The sequence below is a fragment of the Crocodylus siamensis genome, chromosome 1, assembly GCF_052110815.1.
Source record: "Crocodylus siamensis isolate JL-2025a chromosome 1, ASM5211081v1, whole genome shotgun sequence".
Taxonomy (NCBI): domain Eukaryota; kingdom Metazoa; phylum Chordata; order Crocodylia; family Crocodylidae; genus Crocodylus; species Crocodylus siamensis.
In genome coordinates, this window is record NC_143395.1 from 417753820 (window position 1) to 417771289 (window position 17470).

Genomic DNA, 17470 nt, shown 5'->3' on the forward strand with positions numbered 1-17470 from the left:
CATTGAAAACCACTGATCAGATTCAGATAATTCTGTAAAAGGCTATTCTTGACACAGTGGACAGGCTTGCTTGTAGATGCACCAGTACTTAAAATAAGGTTAATTATTTAGCATCCGTCCAACTATGCAAAATAAAGGGGGTTTTATGGTTATTTTGTTTTAAAGGAAAGCTTGCTTTGGGGTTTTGGTTTCTTTTTTATATTGCCAAGGGGTAAAAACTTGTAATATTTAGTAAAATCTCAGGTTTTTGAGTTTCCTTCACACAACAAACAGTCTTTTGCTTGTAATCTTGTGTAATCAGTAGGGAAACTCCTACCTGTGGCATGTGCAGACATGTACCTTCTCAGCAGCAGTGATAGACAGAGCAGTCTCCTTCACTGTAGCGCACCTTTAAACACCACGTAAACCTGGAGAGTTTGTGGAATGAAGAGAAGATGTCAAATGTGAGTTTTACCAGATTTTGGGTGTATATGTTGATGTCAAGAATACAATTCCTAATTTGCCCATGAAATGAGAGAAGTTTATTTTTTCCCTTCAGTTGCATGGGAAGGATTAGTCTCAGACTCCCAGCATAACAATTTCTTGGGCTCTTGCAAGGTTTGGTTAAAACTATTCTTTTTACGTATACCACTAATTAACATCCAAAGTTATTAGAATTGAAACCTCTATGAATCTATCTTTATACTTTTTTTTTTTTTTTTTTTTTTTACCTTTTAACAAGTTGGTTGCTTTAGATAAGCTAGGCAGAAGGCAGGTTAGAGTTCCACATTGTAGACTAACTAAATCAGAGATGTATAATCAGGGCTGGACCCAATGATCTCGCGAGGTCCCTTCCAGCCCTAATGTCTGTGAAATCTATAATAAGGTAGCATTTTTTTTACCTATTTCTCCTGAACTGGTACAGTACTGCAGTGTTTTGTTGGAAACTCTGCAAGGTGTTATTTGCATCCGGGGAAAATAATTTAACCTTACAGTTTTGTATAACCTAATATAAATGTTGTCAATGGGAAGTTTTGTTTGCCATTAAATTGTACACCTGAATTTCCCAGCAACATCCCATTATTATTAATAGGATTATTATTAGGATTATTTCTGCAGCACAATTCTTCTTGCATCTTAATGACATTTTGATTTGTGGAAGCCCATACATCTAATCCAGGTATGTCTGGAGAGGGATGGAGGACCCGCATCAGAGAACATTAAACTAACGAGCCAAATTTAGTAACACTGGCTAGCAAACTTAACTTGCATTCCAGATGGAAACAAAACTTTCCAAGATATCTTTACACAAATATTTGCCTAGGTGCCAACATTAACCAGCTGGCTTGAAGGAGGTATACAAGGCTTCTAAAACAAGGATAAAAAGTATTTTTTTTCAAAAGAGATGTGTTTTTTGGCTCCATCAGTGTTTTCTGTCTGTATCTCTTGCTGTCTGTTTCAGCAAGCTGATAAAAAATTTTCTATGTTTTTATTTGTGTGCATGTGTCTGTACATGAAGCTGAATTAAATACAAACATGGACCAGAGAACAAATGGAGAACTGTGTGGATTTTGACAGGCTCTGGTGGGGGGACAAGAGAAGGGAAGCAAAAATTGTGGGAGGATTTCAGACAGCTCAAAAGAACGTTACTGAAACCTTAAAGATTTGTTATCCCTCATTCAGTCCTTTGTGCATGACTAGCCTCTGAGGCTGCATCCAGATGAGCACAGATGTGCAGTATGTGGCGCCGCAGACCCATCTGCAGCACCACACGCTGCACATGCAGGTGTTTCCCATGCTGCTACTTTGCAGCGCAGCGATGTTTCTTGACCCTGGGAAATCCTGGGGTCAAAAAAACCTGCGTGGGAAAAAAACAAGGCAGCATACATTGGCAGCAGTGCATGCCACCCAAAACGAGCCTAGCCAGCTGGAGCGACTCTCCAGCTGCTGGCCAGGCTTCCTGCTGCAGGAGCATGGCAGCTGCAGTTCTTCAAGGCCCCCAGGACTCCAGGTAAGGTTGCTAGGGCCAGCATAGTTGCTGGCCGTAGCCTTCCCTACTCCACCTGGGCATGCCCCACTACAGGCATTCCCACTCATCTGGATGCAGCCTGAGAGATGATTTACCGCGTAGTGGACTAAATGTAGCATAGTTTCATAGTAACTAAGGTCAGGAGGGACCTGAACAGATCATCTAGCCTGACCCCCTGCCACAGGCAGGAGTGAATGCTGGGTTCACAAGACCCCGGACAAGTGATCTTCCAACCTCCTCTTGAATTTTGCCCAAGGTAGGGGTGAGGACCTCTTCCCTGGGAAGTTGGTTCCAGATTTTGGCCACCCTAACTGTAAAATATTGCCTTCTGATCTCTAACCTAAACCTATTCTCCATCAGCTTATTACCATTGCTCTTTGTCACCCCCAGTGGTGCTGGGGAGAAAAGGGCTCTACCTATTTGCTGTTGATCTCCCCTGATGAGTTTGTAGGCAGCCACCAGGTCCCCCCTCAGCCTCCTCTTGCTGAGGCTGAACAGGTTCAGGTCCCTCAGTCTCTCCTTGTAGGGCCTGTCCTGCTGCCCTCTCACCAAGCGGGTGGCCCTCCTCTAAACCCTCTCCAGGCTGGTCACATCCCTCTTGAAGTGTGGAGCCCAGTACTGGACGCAGTACTCCAACTGCAGCCTGACCAGTGTCACATAGAGGGGGAGCATCACCTCTCTGGACTGGCTTGAGATGCATCTTTGGTGCATGACAAGGTATGGCTGGCCTTGCTGGCTGCGGTCTGGCATTGGCAGCTCATGCTCATCTTGGAGTCAATAATGACTCCGAGATCCCTTTCTGCCTCTGTGCTTTCAAGAGGGGAACTCCCCAGCCTGTGTGTATGCTGTGGATTCCCTCTCCCAAGGTGCAGCACCCTGCATTTATCTACATTGAACCCCATCCTATTCTCATGTGTCCACTTTTGTAGTCTAAATCCAGTTGCAGCCTCTCTCTCTCCCTTCAAGTGTGTCCACCTCACCCCACATCTTAGTGTCATCAGCAAACTTGGACAGTGTGCTTTCCACCCCCTTGTCCAAGTCGCTGATGAAGATGTTAAACAGTGCGGGCCTGAGGACCGAGCCCTGGGGGACCCCACTGCCCACAACTCACCAGGCTGAGTACAACCACTACTCTGTGGGTGCGCCCCATCAGCCAATTTTTTACCCACCCAACTATGCAGACATCAGTGCCACAGTTGCTTAATTTATTGATGAGGATGGGATGAGAGAGTGTCAAAAGCCTTCTTAAAGTCTAGAAAGACTACATCCATAGTGACACCATCATCCAAGGAGTTCGTTACTTGGTCATAAAAGGCAACCGGGTTGGTCAGGCAGGACTTGCCTTTGATGAACCCATGCTGATTGCTCCTGAGCATGATCTCCCCTGCTGCCCCCCCACTCTCCAAGATCTTCCCGAGCACAGAGGTGAGGCTTACAGGCCTATAGTTACCTGGGTCCTCCATCCTCCCTTTTTTGAAAATTTGGGACCACATTAGCTAGTTTCCAATCCCCCGGCACCTGGCCAGATGACCACAAATGCTCGTACAGCTGGGCCAAGGGCTCCGCGATGACCCCTGCCAGCTCCCTCAACACCTTGGGTGGAGGGCATCTGGACCTGCAGATTTAAAAATGTCCAGCCCTTCCAGAAGATCCCTAACTACATCTGCGCTGACTGAAGGCCTGACAGAGCTATCCCCAAGATTGTCCCAGCCTCTGGTAGGTGGGATGTCCCGGTTCCTGTTCAAGAAAATGGAGGCAAAGAAACTGTTAAAAATATCAGCTTTCTTGTCTGGCATAGCCACAGGGTTACTGTTTGCGTCTTGCAGGGGCCCTACATTGCCTGGTGCCCTCTACTTGCTCCCAATGTACTTGAAAAAGGACTTTTTGTTGTCCTTAATCCCGGACGCTAGCCGGAGTCCATCTCTGCCTTGGCCTTGCTAACAGGTCTCCTACACTGCTGGCCAAGGAGGAGTACTCCTCCTTGGTGACAGCCCCTCCCTCCCACTGGTTGTACACCCCCTTTTTAGTCCTCAGGCATTGCTGAATGCCCTTGCTGAGCCAAGGGGGTTTCTGAGCACTCTTACCCCCCTTGCTTCTCTCAGGGACTGTTACCTTTGGGCCTGGAGGATCGCCCCCTTAAGGTACGACCATCCCTCGTGGACTCCCGTCTCCTCTACCTTCTGGGCCCTCAGTGCCTCCCCCACTAGTCTCCTGAGCTCATTGAAGTTGGCCCTTCTGAAGTCAAGGGCTTTAACCTTGGTGTGAGCCCTTGACGTTGGATAGTGAAATCCAGCAGGTGATGATTGCTATTGCCCAGGTGGTCAAGGACCTGCAGTCCCCTCACCAGGTCATCCCCCATGGCCAAGACCAGGTCCAGCAAGGCATTACCCCTAGTGGGGCTGTGCACTTCCTGTAATACAGCCAGGTGCCTCTGCGAGCGGTTGCTCGTCAGTCTCCCGTTACCAAGCAAATCTTTATAATGATGTCGTGTAGTGAGGTTTGTGTGTTTCTTAAACTAAATACTGTGGCTCTGTCTTCAGATATGTTTTTAGATGCCTTGTTTATCAGTCTAATGTAAAAACCCTCATCTACCCTAGAAAGCCTGGATCTATCAAAATGTTTGCTGAACCCCAGCATTGAGGCACAAAATTTTTGGGCATGGTTTTCCCCTCCGTATGTTGCATCTTTTTGACTCTGCTTCGGCTGCAAGAACTGTGTGTCCAACGTGACTGATTTCTTTTGGATTCTGTGTACAACTTGACTGATCTCAGTTGACTTCCAGGTACACCGATATAGAAGTGGGCATTAGGTTGTAAGCTCTTTGCCGCTAGGTCTTTTGCCTTTCTCCAAAGCATCTAGCATGCTTTTTTGTTGTACAAAACGTTTTTTGGTGCCATGCTACTACATACAAATGCACAAACAGCTTCTACTCCAAGTGCATTTTGGGATACTGTACAATGTATTTTAGCAGGTTTATTAATTTCATTTGTTTAGTAAATTACAGCTACTTTGATAGAGCGCTCCACGTTGCCAAAACATTGTCGTCTTGTGACGTTTTTGACTGCAGAGAGAGTGATCCCACTGCATGTGGTTCCCCAGGCAAGAGCAGATAAGGCAGCCTAGGGTTAGGGCACCTTTTCTAGCCCTCTCCCCGTGCAGGATGAGCAGGGATCCTGAAGAGGGCTGCACAGTCATGGTAGCAGCTGTCAAATTGCACCTCTGTCTCAACCCAGGTGCAAGACGACCATCAGGCTACTGCTGCCTGCAGATGCACTGGTCCTATCTCCATCTCCACTGATCCATCGCCACAGGGATTTTGAAGAATGTGTTTCCTGTGTTTGAAGCCTGCACGTGACTTCAACATGAGGAAGCTGGTGCATGAAAACAACCACACAACCTTAACAAGATGGAGATCTGGATCCAGTGGCAAGGGAGAGCCCTAGACAACAGGAGACCTCCTTCTTGCTGCGGCCTTCTTTCATTGTTACAACTATTGAGATCCTGACATCGTCTTTTTCCTGACCCACCTCTGAGGACTTACAGCTGGACCACGGTTTGTCTGAAACCTCCCCTCAGACCTGTTCCTCAATGGGTGAGCCTGCTAGGAGTGTGAGACTCTGAGGATCATTGGGACACACAAGTCTCTCTACCACTACAGGGTCTCAATCTACAGAAAAGTGGGGGGGAAAAATTAAACATCTTGTTAGGGAGAATCAACCAGGGAGCAGTCACTGCAGCCTGCTGTCAGGCCCAGACTGTCATCCTGTCCTGGGGCAAAAGGGGCATCAAGACATCCTGCTTGGGAAACTGTTTACAGCAACTGGCTATGAAGTTGCTATGCACAGAGTTGCTGGAACCAGACTGCCGACCAAGACAGTGACATGCCAGAAAAGAAAGGACTGGCGTCATCTCCAGGGAAGTAAGTTACACCATCGACGTTGCAGGTCTGAGTGAGACAAGATGATGGGATGAGGGCTGAGGGAAGATGGTGGAGGCTACCCCTTCCTGTGGCAGGGGAAACTGGCCCAAGCCAAATGCACACACTGCACCTATTTTGTCTTCAAGAATCAGCTCATTAGTCAACTTACAGAGTTCCCTGTGGACATCAGTGAACATCTTGTGACCCTCCATCTCATCAGTAACAACCGGGTACTGAGACTAACAAGGATGTCAGCAATTCTACTTTGATCTCGACCAAGTTCTGACTAGTACGCCCAAGGAAGACCAGATCATTCTCCTCGGTGACTTCAGTGCCAGAGTTGGGCATGACCTGGAACTGGAGTGGCACCACTGGGAAGGAAGGAGTAGAGAAAGCTGGCTGTAGTGGCATGCTTCTCCATCCTTCCTGCAGGGATCCTGGTTTTCTCTAATTTAAAAAAGAAAAATCCCCAATTTTCAGATTAAAAAAAGTAACCCAAAATCCATACTTTTCTGTGATCAGAATGAAGCACCACTATAGATAGGTATCTATATATTAGTAGTGTTTCATTTTGATCACAGAAAAATGTGGATTTTGGGTTACTTTTTTTAATCTGAAAATTGGGGATTTGAAAACAAAAAAACCAGGATCCCTGGTCATTAGGAACACTATGTTCAGACAGAGTGACAAATACAAAACTGCCTGGAGACACGCTTGCTCTAAGCACGAGGACCTCCTTTATTGTTCTTGTTAGAGCCCATGATCAAATGGATATCTGTATCACAAGCCGTGTGAGGAACTGGCGATTGCTGGACAGATCATCTCATCAGATCCATTATGACTATCCCAGCTTGCTTTGTAACACTGAAAACAGCCAAAAGCAATGCAAAGGGCTCTCAACACCAAATCTCTTCAAGGCCAGGAGGGCCATAAGGATCTCCAGCAGCGTCTCCATGAAAAGCTCTCTGCTCCTGCCCACAACTTGAGGGTAAGGTAACACTGAGGATTTCTGGAAGGAGTTTAAAGCTGCCGTCCATATGGCCTGTACTGAAACCGTTGGCTATACCACCTATCGACACCAAAACTGGTTTGATGAGAGAACAACACTGAAATCCAAGCCCTCCTCAACCAGAAGTGAAGGGCTCTTTCTGCTTGGCAAGATGACACCTCCTACCAATAGAAGAGATGCACCAGCTCAAAGCCGAAGCTCAAAGGAAGATCTTCAAAAATCAGTGATGGCAGGGACAGATTCAGCTCCAGGGACAGGCTGATTGCGTGGTGGCTTAGTGCGCATCAGAGACAACGAATCTATCCAAGCTAAAAGGAAAGAGCGTGAGTCAGCTGTGACAGATGCCACCATCAAGTCTGCCACCTAACACCCTGAGGGGGGATCCCTCACCAGCCTTCCTATCCTAGCAGGCTGGCATGCTAGCAAGAAAATGAAGAACAAGGCTACTGGACCGCATGGCATACCTGTTGTAATCTTCAAGGCAGGCGGTGAGGAACTGATACTATGACCCATGAATTTATTTTGCAAATTTGGAACAATTCAGAGGGCGATCCCGGAGGACTTGAGGAATGCTAACAGCATGACTGCCTTTAATAAAGGAGACATGTTTGTGTGTGGGAACTCTCAAGATATAGCCTCATCCTCCTGAACCATCTTCTACTTCTTGCTGAGCAAGTCCTTCTGGAATCTCACTGTGGTTCACATCATCCTGTGGGGCAAGTTATATGGTATTTGCTATGTACCGGGTCCAAGAAAAGTGTCAGGAACAACATCAGGACCTGTATATGGTCTTCGTTGACCTTACTAAGGCCTTTGACTCAACAGTCATGCAGCCTTGTGGAAAGTACTGGCTAGATTTAGATGCCCTGAAAAATGCATTAAAGTCTTGAGGCTTTTCCACAACCAAATGACTGCGACTGTGCTTTGTAATGGATTGGAGATGGATCCATTTGTTTTTTTAAACTGAGGTTATACAAAGATGCACCATTGCCCCAATTCTGTTCTTCATTTTTTTTTAATTTTTTTTTTTTTTGAGTGTCATCTTGGTTCTCGTTAAGGACTGCCACCCTTCTGGAATTGATATTTGAATAGCGAACGGATGGAGGGCTTTTCAGTCTAGGACACTTTCTCTCAAAGGCCAGAGTATTCATGACAGCCATCCTTGTCCTTTAACACACCGATAAGTGGGCTATCAGTGTGCACACTGAAAAAAATCTCGAGACTACACTGAACCTCATAGCAGAAACCTATTGAACTTTGGTCCTCTCTCAACACTGAGGTGGCTAAAGTGCTCTACCAGCCTGCTCCAGGCCATGGATGGTGACACCTCCTCCCTCCTCAAAGACCCTGGAGGCCATCGAGCACTTCTCTTACCTTGGTAGCCACCTCTCTCTCAGAGCAAATACTGAGGAGGAGATCCAGCACAGGATTTGGTGCACAAGCATCTCCATCAGGAAATTGCTTTGGCTTGATTTTACTGATCACAGAAGGACGCCAGGATCCAGGTCTGCGATGCAGTCATCATCTCCACCCTTCTTTATGGATGTGAAACATGGATGACCTACTGTCGTCATCTCAGGAGCCTAGAACGGTATCGCAGCAATGCCTCCAGAGCCCTCATCCCATCAGGTGGGTGGCCCGTGCCTGAAGAGAGCGAGAGGTTCGGAGGGATCTGGGGTGAGAGGTGAAAAGTCCCGGGAAGGATGGCATAAAGAGTGTAGTCCCACAGAGGGGTAAGCAGGGGCCCAAGTGAGGGCAAAGGGCTGCCGTGTACAGTAAAGACTTGTGTTTGGAGCTGGGCTGTCTGCTGTGCTGTTTGGGATATTGGCGCTCTTTCCAATAAGCTGACCAATAAGAAAGAGCTCTTGGAGGCAGAGGTGTTGCAGGTTGCCAAGGAAGCCAGGGAGAGAGAGGAGGCAGGGTCTTGAGCCAGAGGCTTGCCCCTTGAGAAGTCAGGCCAGGGCTGGCTTCGAGGACCCCGAAGGAGGGAGACTAGATAAAGCTGCTTCTTGGTGAATCCCAGAGCAGAGCATCGTCTCGACCTGGCATGATCCATGGTACGGGTATGTAACGAATCTACTGAAGCAGTGATGGTGGTACAGCAGAAACTAGTTGACCGGCAGGCCTAACGCTCCACGATCACATCATCGCATGGAAAAACACCTGTGATAAGAAGCTTTACACCCTAGCTCAGCCTAGGCACACGCACCATCTCCTCCACTGGGCTGCATCACGGAAAGCTGCAGATGGGACAGGAAACTCTGGCTTTACCTCCCCCAGACTCTAGGCAGCATGCTGACGAGCCCCTAGTCCTTTCTCCTCACTCCAGACTCTGCCTGCTCAATGCTTAGGGGTCAGTTGTCTGTAAGCTGGTGTTTTCAGGCAGTTTTGTTGTGTACAAGGTGGCTCGCTGTGCCCATTCCCTCTGCATTTCATCACTGTGTATTGTTACCTAAAATAAAGCCTTTCCTCTTTCACACTGGGATTCCGCATGTGCATTAAAGCACGGATGGCCACCAGCATGCCCAAGCATGTGACCTTTCCTCCCCGCACAGGACTGGGGTGCTGCCTGTAAAAGCAAATGTCGTTACCATTCATGGCACAGCACCAAAATGCTCCCTTAAGGCTTCCCTCAAGCAAACACCGTCACAGTAGGCTCTACTTACTCCCTTGCCCTTTGCATCTGGCTGCTCAGAATTGGCAGGCGGCCCATCCACTTCCACCTGTCGCCCTGCGAGCAGGGGTTCCCCACTAACCTCTGAAATATTGCTACTGGTTGCTGAATGATGGAGATCTCTGGCTTGCTGAAGTCAGGCCTTGCAAGGAGATGCTTCCCATGTCCCATCGTGTGCCCAGAAGCACACTGGACTGTCAGCCTGCATCCGCTCAGTCAGCAGTGATACCTCTCCTCACTTCTGTCCGGATGTAACCAGTCTGGGTCAATGAGCAGAGGACGGGCAGAGCCCACAGATCACCCGTGGAAGAAGAATGCCCCTACTTGCAGCTTCTTGGACAGGCCCTAGTGCCTGAATTTGCAAGCATCAGTTTTCCTAACCAGCCCCGCTCCCATGAGTGACCGGTTTCCACATCACTGGAGACTTATTCCTTTTTCTGATGCATTTGGAGGCCAGAGGAAAGACAGTGCGGGGCAGAATAGGAATAAGCATCTTGCTTCTTGGCTTCCCCTGACTCCCCTGAGCCCCTAGCCTCAAACCCTTCATTTATCATCTCAGCATTGCTCAGGGGGAGCCCTTCTCAGGAAGATGCCTCTGCACAACTTGGTGACACTGGTCACAACTGTGGATCCTGCCCCCCAAGCTGGTTTTCCATAGAGTGGTAACCACCCACCACAGTGCCATCACCACCCACTCTTGGCACATGGAGCTGGTCTCATTCTTTCACTGGGGCACTGGAGGGGAAGGATAAGGTTGGCACCGCTGCTGTCACATGCAAAGGCTGTGTTTCTGCAGTTTTGGAGCTGGCAATGTTTATGGCCGTGTGGTCCTGCTATTTAGATAAACTAGATGTATTCAAACTGGTCAGGCCTGATAAAGTTTGCTTTCCGAACCCTTGGTGATCAACAGGAATCCAGGTTTTCTGTTTCCTGCAGAAAAACATGCATTTTTCCCATTAAAAGGAGAAGAGTGTGGGTTTTCTGCATTTGGAGTAGAGGGATCTGTGGGTTTTTCCTTGTGCAAAGATCTCTCTGCAAACTGGCAGAGTCCCAGCCTGCAAGAGCTTCTTGCAAAAAGGGCAGGAAACCCTAAGCCCTGTCCAGAGAGGGGAGGGAGCAAGGCCTGAAGATCTGAGTCAGCCAGGGTTTGGCTCAGGGTCATTTTCCTTCCTGAAGCCTTTGGAGTACGTAAAGCTTGCTGGGGGCTGGCTGGGGACAGGGGTAGGGTTGCTGTGGGTTGGGAATAAGGGGCACCAGTATGGCTGGGGGGTTGAGGGAGGCTGTGTGAAGTGTGGGTGACACTGTCAGGGCTTGGGGAGTGGAGTGGGGGCTGCAGAGAGAGGCAGCAGGACTGTGTGGGTGGAGGCTGGAGCACCAGGTTGGGGGCTGTCTGTGGGCACTGAGGCCCTCAGGGGGACCCAGGCAGCATCACTACTCCAGGACCCAGGTGCACCATGCTGTGATGGGGGTAGAGATGGACAGGTAGGCAGGGTCCTTTACCTGCATGCTAGCAGTGTCAACAAGCCAGGACACCTACCCTGCAGCCCACTCCCATGAGGAGGCAGCGGTGGCCCACAATAAAAAACAAAACCAAAGTCAAATGCCAAAATATATAGGTATTTAGAACTTATTTTATTATAATGATTGAAGCTTCCAAATCATTTAAAAACTGCAAATAAAACATGCTACGGGGCATAGGTTGTAGACGTGCGGGTCTAAGGACATAGGCAGACAAGGTGCTTTTATTTAAATATTTAAATATTTAAGTTGGTCTAATAAAAGATATCAGATTCACCCAAAGAACCTTGTCTGCAAATAAAACAGCATTCAACTGATATATTCACATATAATGGTATTCCATTTTAATCGCACACAAACATGGAATTGGGGGGGCAGGGGTCAAATCAGCGTATTTGTGATTTTTAAATAGAGAAAACCAGAATCCCTTGTGATCAACTTCAGTTTTGGGCAGTGCACTTTAAGAGCAATGTGAACAAATTGGAGAGAGTCGTGAGGGAAGATAAAAGTTTTGGACAACTTCTAGGGAACGAACGGCTTGAAGGAATTGGGTTTCTTTAGTCTGGAGCAGTGGCACTCAACCCACCAGTCCCACAGGCCGATGAGTGGCACAGTTCAGTCTGCCAGCCAGATCCAGCACAGGGTAGGCCTGGGGGTAGGGTCTGGGGCTGACCCTGTGCTGCTGGATCTTGTCACATGCTGACCCAGTCGCTGCCTGCCTGGATCTGGCTGCATGCTAGTCCAACCCCATGCACCTGGATCCATTTGCATGCTGGTGTGGCCAGCACACCGGCCTTATGGAGCACCAGCATGATCTAGTACACAGAGCCACATCATCTGGCCCACAGGACTCCCCACAGGTCCAGAAATTTGGCGGCAGGGGAGAGGAAGTTAACACTTCCTCCGCTCTCCTGCCACCAAATTTCCAGACCTGTAGAAAGCCCCATGGGCCAGTTGACACAGCTGCTTGGGCCAAAGCTTGAGCACTGCGTCCTTAGAGAACGAAGGACTAAGATGAAGCATAAGTCATGCAGTATTGAAAAGGTTGTTACGAAGAGGTGGTGACCACATCCATTGGGGAAGGACATGGAGAAATCAGCTTTTTCTGCAGAAAAGACCATTTTAAAGCACAGGTTAGAAATAGGTTTGTCTAGGATAGTCTAGATGGTCCTGCCTCAGTGCAAGGGCGTGAGCTAGATGGTCTCTTGATGTCTCTTCCAGCTCTTTGATTTTGTGAAATAATAACATGGTCTTGAAATACAGTCCGAGTGTAAGGTCCTGCAGACATTTGCCTCTAAACAACTTGTACTTTAGTGTATTTTAATATAGGTAACGGCATAACCAATGCAGATTTTTAATTAAATCAACACTATTGGTGTGTCTGAATAAATAATCCATTTGAAAATTAAAGCTGCCTTTGTCTGAACAGGAAGTGTTACGGGTATGTAACACAGTTCCTTCCTGCACCTTTGTTACAAGGTCAGTCACCCGATCCTTTAAAATAGGTGAAAGTGTTTTGTCTCTTTGTATTTTCAAAAGAAATACAAGGGAAAGGCTATATCAAATGGTGGGCCTAAGAACAAGGCCATTGGTATTTCAAGATGTGTGAAGGCAGTAATAGCTGTGGTACTCACAAAGTGTGTGTGTAACCTTGCAGAAACGACTGCTCAGCGTGTTCCCGAGAGTTAGATAACGATCCTGTTTTATAGATGTGCAAACCAACATGCATAGTGAGGTATAAAGCAACTCAGCTGAAATCATACAGCAAGTCATTGCACTAGGATTAGAACGTAGGATTTTCAGACTCTCGAGGTCCATGTTTAATTCAGTAAACACACAGCCTCTACGAACAGCATGTTTCAAGTACGGTAACTTCCTAGACCCTAAATGCTGTGGCTGCAAGTGGGAGAGGAACAGTGGAAAAACCCTGGTCATCCCCCGTTCACTCTCCCTTTCAGCATCTATTCTCTGCCAGTGCACAGCCCAGTGACCGGGCAAGATGCACCTATGATCTGACCCGGTAAATGGCAGCTCTTATGTTCTCGTGTTTTCTCTTTTGCACAGCTGAGAGAAGAAAAATTACAAGAGGAGAAAACTTCAGAGGATCTGATTCACAAGCTAATTCTGGAAGACATGGAAGTGGGAAAAAGAAAAATGGAAGAGCAAAAAAAAGAGGAACCACTGATGCTTAAAATGAATCAGGAATGTGTAAGTACCCAAATACAGCTCTGCATTGTCAGGACCCAGTCCTGGGGCAGTAACTTCTTCTAGGCACAAAAATTGCTTACTTTAAAGTCCGGTATTTGCCACTCCTACGCTGCTGAGACTTGGACTTTTATATCCTTAGAAAAGAGAACTTCATAGCAGAATTGCCTTATTTCTTCCTACCCCTGAAGGGACTGGAGATCGTAGCTTGAGTTCAGCTATGATATTACAGAGTAGAAATATATTCTGTAAACCATACCATCCTATCTTCCCCCACCCCATGTATTTTTGTAAATACAATTCTCTATTTCTCTACCTACCTCAGGTATATGTGATTCCTCTGAGCCTTGGCCCTTTGGACTTCACAGTAGCAAAAGGAATGCAAGAAATAATGCCTTTAAAAGCATTCCTAAAGTAGCATTTTCTGTAACGCTAGCAACATATAATGAATACAGGTGAAAATATTGGACCAGCTCCTCACTTGGCTACTCTTGTAGCTCCAGTGATAGTGGATCTGTGACCATTAACGCCAGCTAGAAAATCATTCTGTTCTCTGCACATGTCACTTGTAACCGCTGCATGGAATTCTTGGGGATTGGAAATGTTGTAATAAAAAAAAGTTTGTTTCCCAAGTGACTCATTTTGTGTGTGTCAGCTAATTCTTCCTTGATTAACTTCAGTTTCCTGAACGACTCTCGGACTCGGAGAATGAGGAACCTTTCCAGGGCAAACAAACGCATCGGTCGGCTTTTGTGTCCAAGGGCAGCGCTTACTCCTTTCCTTTCTTTTCAGGGTAAGAAGTTGGGGGCTCGGTGCAAACTGAGTAATGTCCATGACAAACCTAAATATTGCTCGTGATCATTTCGTTGTTGTGAACATCCCGGAGGTGCTGAAAATCTCATTCAAACAGCTGTTGTAACCCAAAATTAGCTGTGGCTATTTTCAAGTTGGAGACCATGAGACTGGAATTACAGGGGGGAAACGAGCTCTGTTTGTCTCGTAGCTGTCGCACAATTCTCAGGGAGTTAATCCTGGGAAGGATTTATTCTAGAGCTTGTTAAACTTCCATTTTTGTTGTTTGTGCTTCATGATGACCTATGTGGTGGCTTCATCCATAACGCTGTTATTTAAACCGCCCTCACAAACACCCCCTAACGTCCTCTGCCTCATAACTTAGTTTTACACTGTGATGCAAGGAGTAAAGAGAAACAAGTTAAGGAGCACTAGGATGAGAGAGGACAAGGGGTTTCATAATGTCATGCAGTTACTGAAGAGTAATGTGCCACAAGCTCTGGGTGTGGGGCAAGGTGTAGTGCCCCAAGAAGCAGACTGATGTGTGGAGCCAGGCCCAAAGAAAGCACCTGAAACAAGACACAAGGACTGAAATTACAGCTGAGAGCAAATCTGCTCACCTTGCAACCACTCCTGGACATACCTAACCTTGTTAGGGTCCTTCCTGCTTGACGGGGAGTGCCCCCAGTTGCCTGCCCCAGCCCAAGCAGTTAGATACCCAGTTCCGGCCTCGGCCCCAATGGGCTCCAGAAATTAGGCAGATCCCCTGCCAGGGGTCTGGTCCAGCATGCCTGCACAGACCATGTCTAACGTACCCTTTCAAAGCATACACCTAGCTGCTTTCTTTCTAAAGGCAGTCAGCAGTGCCAAAGCTATTGCTTGGCTTCACCGATTTGCATTTGCTAAATAAAATAAATTAAGAGCCCAGTGATTACAGCATTTGCCTGGGAAAAGGGGAGCCTAGTTCAAAGCTAGATCTCCCAATCCACCAGACCCTGCAGTAACCACCAGCCTGAGCTTTGGATGCCATCCTTCCTATTGAAGCTGTGCTGTTGTGCAGAAAGGACTGTAGCTGGCTCTCCGTGTTCTGACCACGAGGCTCTTAAAAGGTGGGGCTACCACCACCAGTTCCTCTTCTGCCTCCTCCAGCCATGTTTCAAAAGGCAACAGTGAGCCCTGCTCTGTTCCTCCAAAGGAGAAGCAAGGAAGTGCCAGCCTGCAGCCCTGATACAAGCCCCAGATGCCCCCTAGTGCTTAGTTTGGCTGGCATTGCTCAGTATGTGGGTGTTTTGGGATCACCCTTCTGCAGCACCTTTGTCTCCCCCCTTGCTCTGTATGGGGAGCCCAGGTGCCTAACAGTGGGTTCTGGGTCCTGTTCTTGAGGACGCTTAAGATAGGCACCTACATCCTTTATGTACTAGAGTGCCCAGTCGGTCTGCCTCCCGATTCTCCCCACCCCAAACATGGAGGGTCTCCTGGGCCAGCTCAGTTCTGCCAAGGCAGGGACCTCCACCCCACACAGTGTGGGTTGCTGTTGCTGGTGTCATTAATGTGTTGCTTTTAAGTGAATACCCATGTTGAATGTGTTCCTCATCCCTGCTTTCCAGGAGCCTCACCTCCAAGGTGGAGAGGAGTCAGAGCTGCAATGACACCCTCCAAGATCGATCAAAGAGCAGGCAGCGGGCAGCCCCAGCCAGCAAAACAAAGGTACCGGCTGAATCTGGAAGCGTGTCACGTTCCCTGGGGGAGATGTTCTTGTGTAGGGCGGCTGGTAAAGACACCGCCACGCTGGTCACTTAGAAACAGAAACTGCCAAGTTCTGTCAATGGAGGTGTTAGCACTGGGTGATTGCTCAGACTCTGTGAGAGAAGCTGATATCGGAAAAAACAGACAACACTTGCGCTTTTTTCCTTTTTTGGCCTTGCATCCTGTGGTAACTGATCTGATGGGGTGATCTGATGGCCACCCTATAAATTTATCAAGGGTGACCACCAGGATCTGGGGGAACGTTTGTTCACCAGAGCGCCCCAAGGGATGACGAAGTCAAACGGTCACAAACTCCTGCCAGACCGTTTCAGGCTGGACATAAGGAAGAATTTCTTTCCTGTCTGAGCCCCCAAGGTCTGGACCAGTCTGCCAGCGGAGGTGGTTCAAGCACCTACATTGAACACCTTCAAGAGCAAGCTGGATGCTTATCTTGCTGGGATCCTATGACCCCAGCTGACTTCCTGCCCCTGGGGCGGGGGGCTGGACTCGATGATCTCCCGAGGTCCCTTCCAGCCCTAATGTCTATGAAATCTATGAAACTGAGTCAAAAGGCTCCTTTTTGGTGATTTTTTTTTTTTTTTTTTCCCAAGCTGATTCCTTGACTATTTAAACCAATGGACCTCCTCAGAGCCTTGAAAGAAATCTTCTAGCCCCACCCAACCTTTTTTTTTTTTTTTTTCTCCTGTCTGTGTTTTGGAAAATAATTACTTCCCCCTAGACACACCAGTCCCTGTCAAGTTGTTTTTCAGATGGAGCAAAAAATGATCACTGTTGGCCTGGCGTTTGCTTCTCTGCCTGTGCACGGGTAGCACAGGTCTACAAAGAGCGTGTCCAGTCTGGCTTTTTGGGAAGACCATGGGGCCCAGTGTTTAATTGAAAGGAAGTGACTGGCCTGCTTTGCAGGGACACTGTGTGCCCACAGTGCATACAGGCTTTGGTAGGAGTCGTGGTTCCTAAGCACATCTGGGAGCTTTTTCAGGTAATGTCTGGCTGCTGTTCCAGCCCATCTAGGGAGTTGCTTCTGCTGTTTCTGGAAGCAGTTTGTGGAAATGTTTCCCTTAAGAAACAAGGGTTTCTCAGTCCCTAAAACCTTTGTCAGCACCAGTACTTGCCCTCTCTGGCAGAAGCCATGCTAGTCGGTCATTCTTTCTGTTTCTGACTCCTTTACTAATCTCCAACAAGGAGCCATTTCTGCCTCTTCCTAATCATGCCTCTGGCCAGTGGGATCCCAATGGTTTGCAACGACAACAGCAGCTTTCCCGTGTGCATATGGTGTGGTCTGGTCGGTGCTGCCCGGCATTGGCTCTCCCGCAGCAGGTGTGATCCCTGCCGATTCAGTCCGTGCTGCGTAGCCCACTTGCACCCGGTACCTGGTGCCTTGTGTCCACATGCAAAGGTCCAGCCCAGTCAAGGTGGGAGATGTGGCATGCTTCAGTGGCAAGGCCTGCCTAGCAGATCTGCAGCCCTTCATCTCTTGTCCTTCCTTCCCCCTGCTCTCTGAGCCTCCCGGCATGGGGGTGGGGTGTCCTCTACAGCCATGGACTGAGCCCTTTGTTCCAGAGCCTTCCTTCCTCCAGC

General features: G+C 48.0%; 1 protein-coding gene across 3 annotated transcripts in view; it reads left to right on the forward strand.

The window, feature by feature from the left end:
* RNF169 (ring finger protein 169) overlaps window positions 1-17470 on the forward strand; it is a 54291-nt gene that overhangs the window by 28733 nt on the left and 8088 nt on the right. For 2 of the 3 annotated variants that reach the window (XM_090030827.1, XM_090030828.1), the window contains 4 exons: window positions 302-443; window positions 13193-13336; window positions 14014-14126; window positions 15733-15832. In XM_090030827.1, the coding sequence (XP_089886953.1) occupies window positions 435-443; window positions 13193-13336; window positions 14014-14126; window positions 15733-15832 (366 nt within the window). In that variant the 5' untranslated portion in view covers window positions 302-434. The remainder of the gene's footprint in view (window positions 1-301; window positions 444-13192; window positions 13337-14013; window positions 14127-15732; window positions 15833-17470) is intronic. The other variant, XM_090030826.1, reaches the window with a different exon arrangement.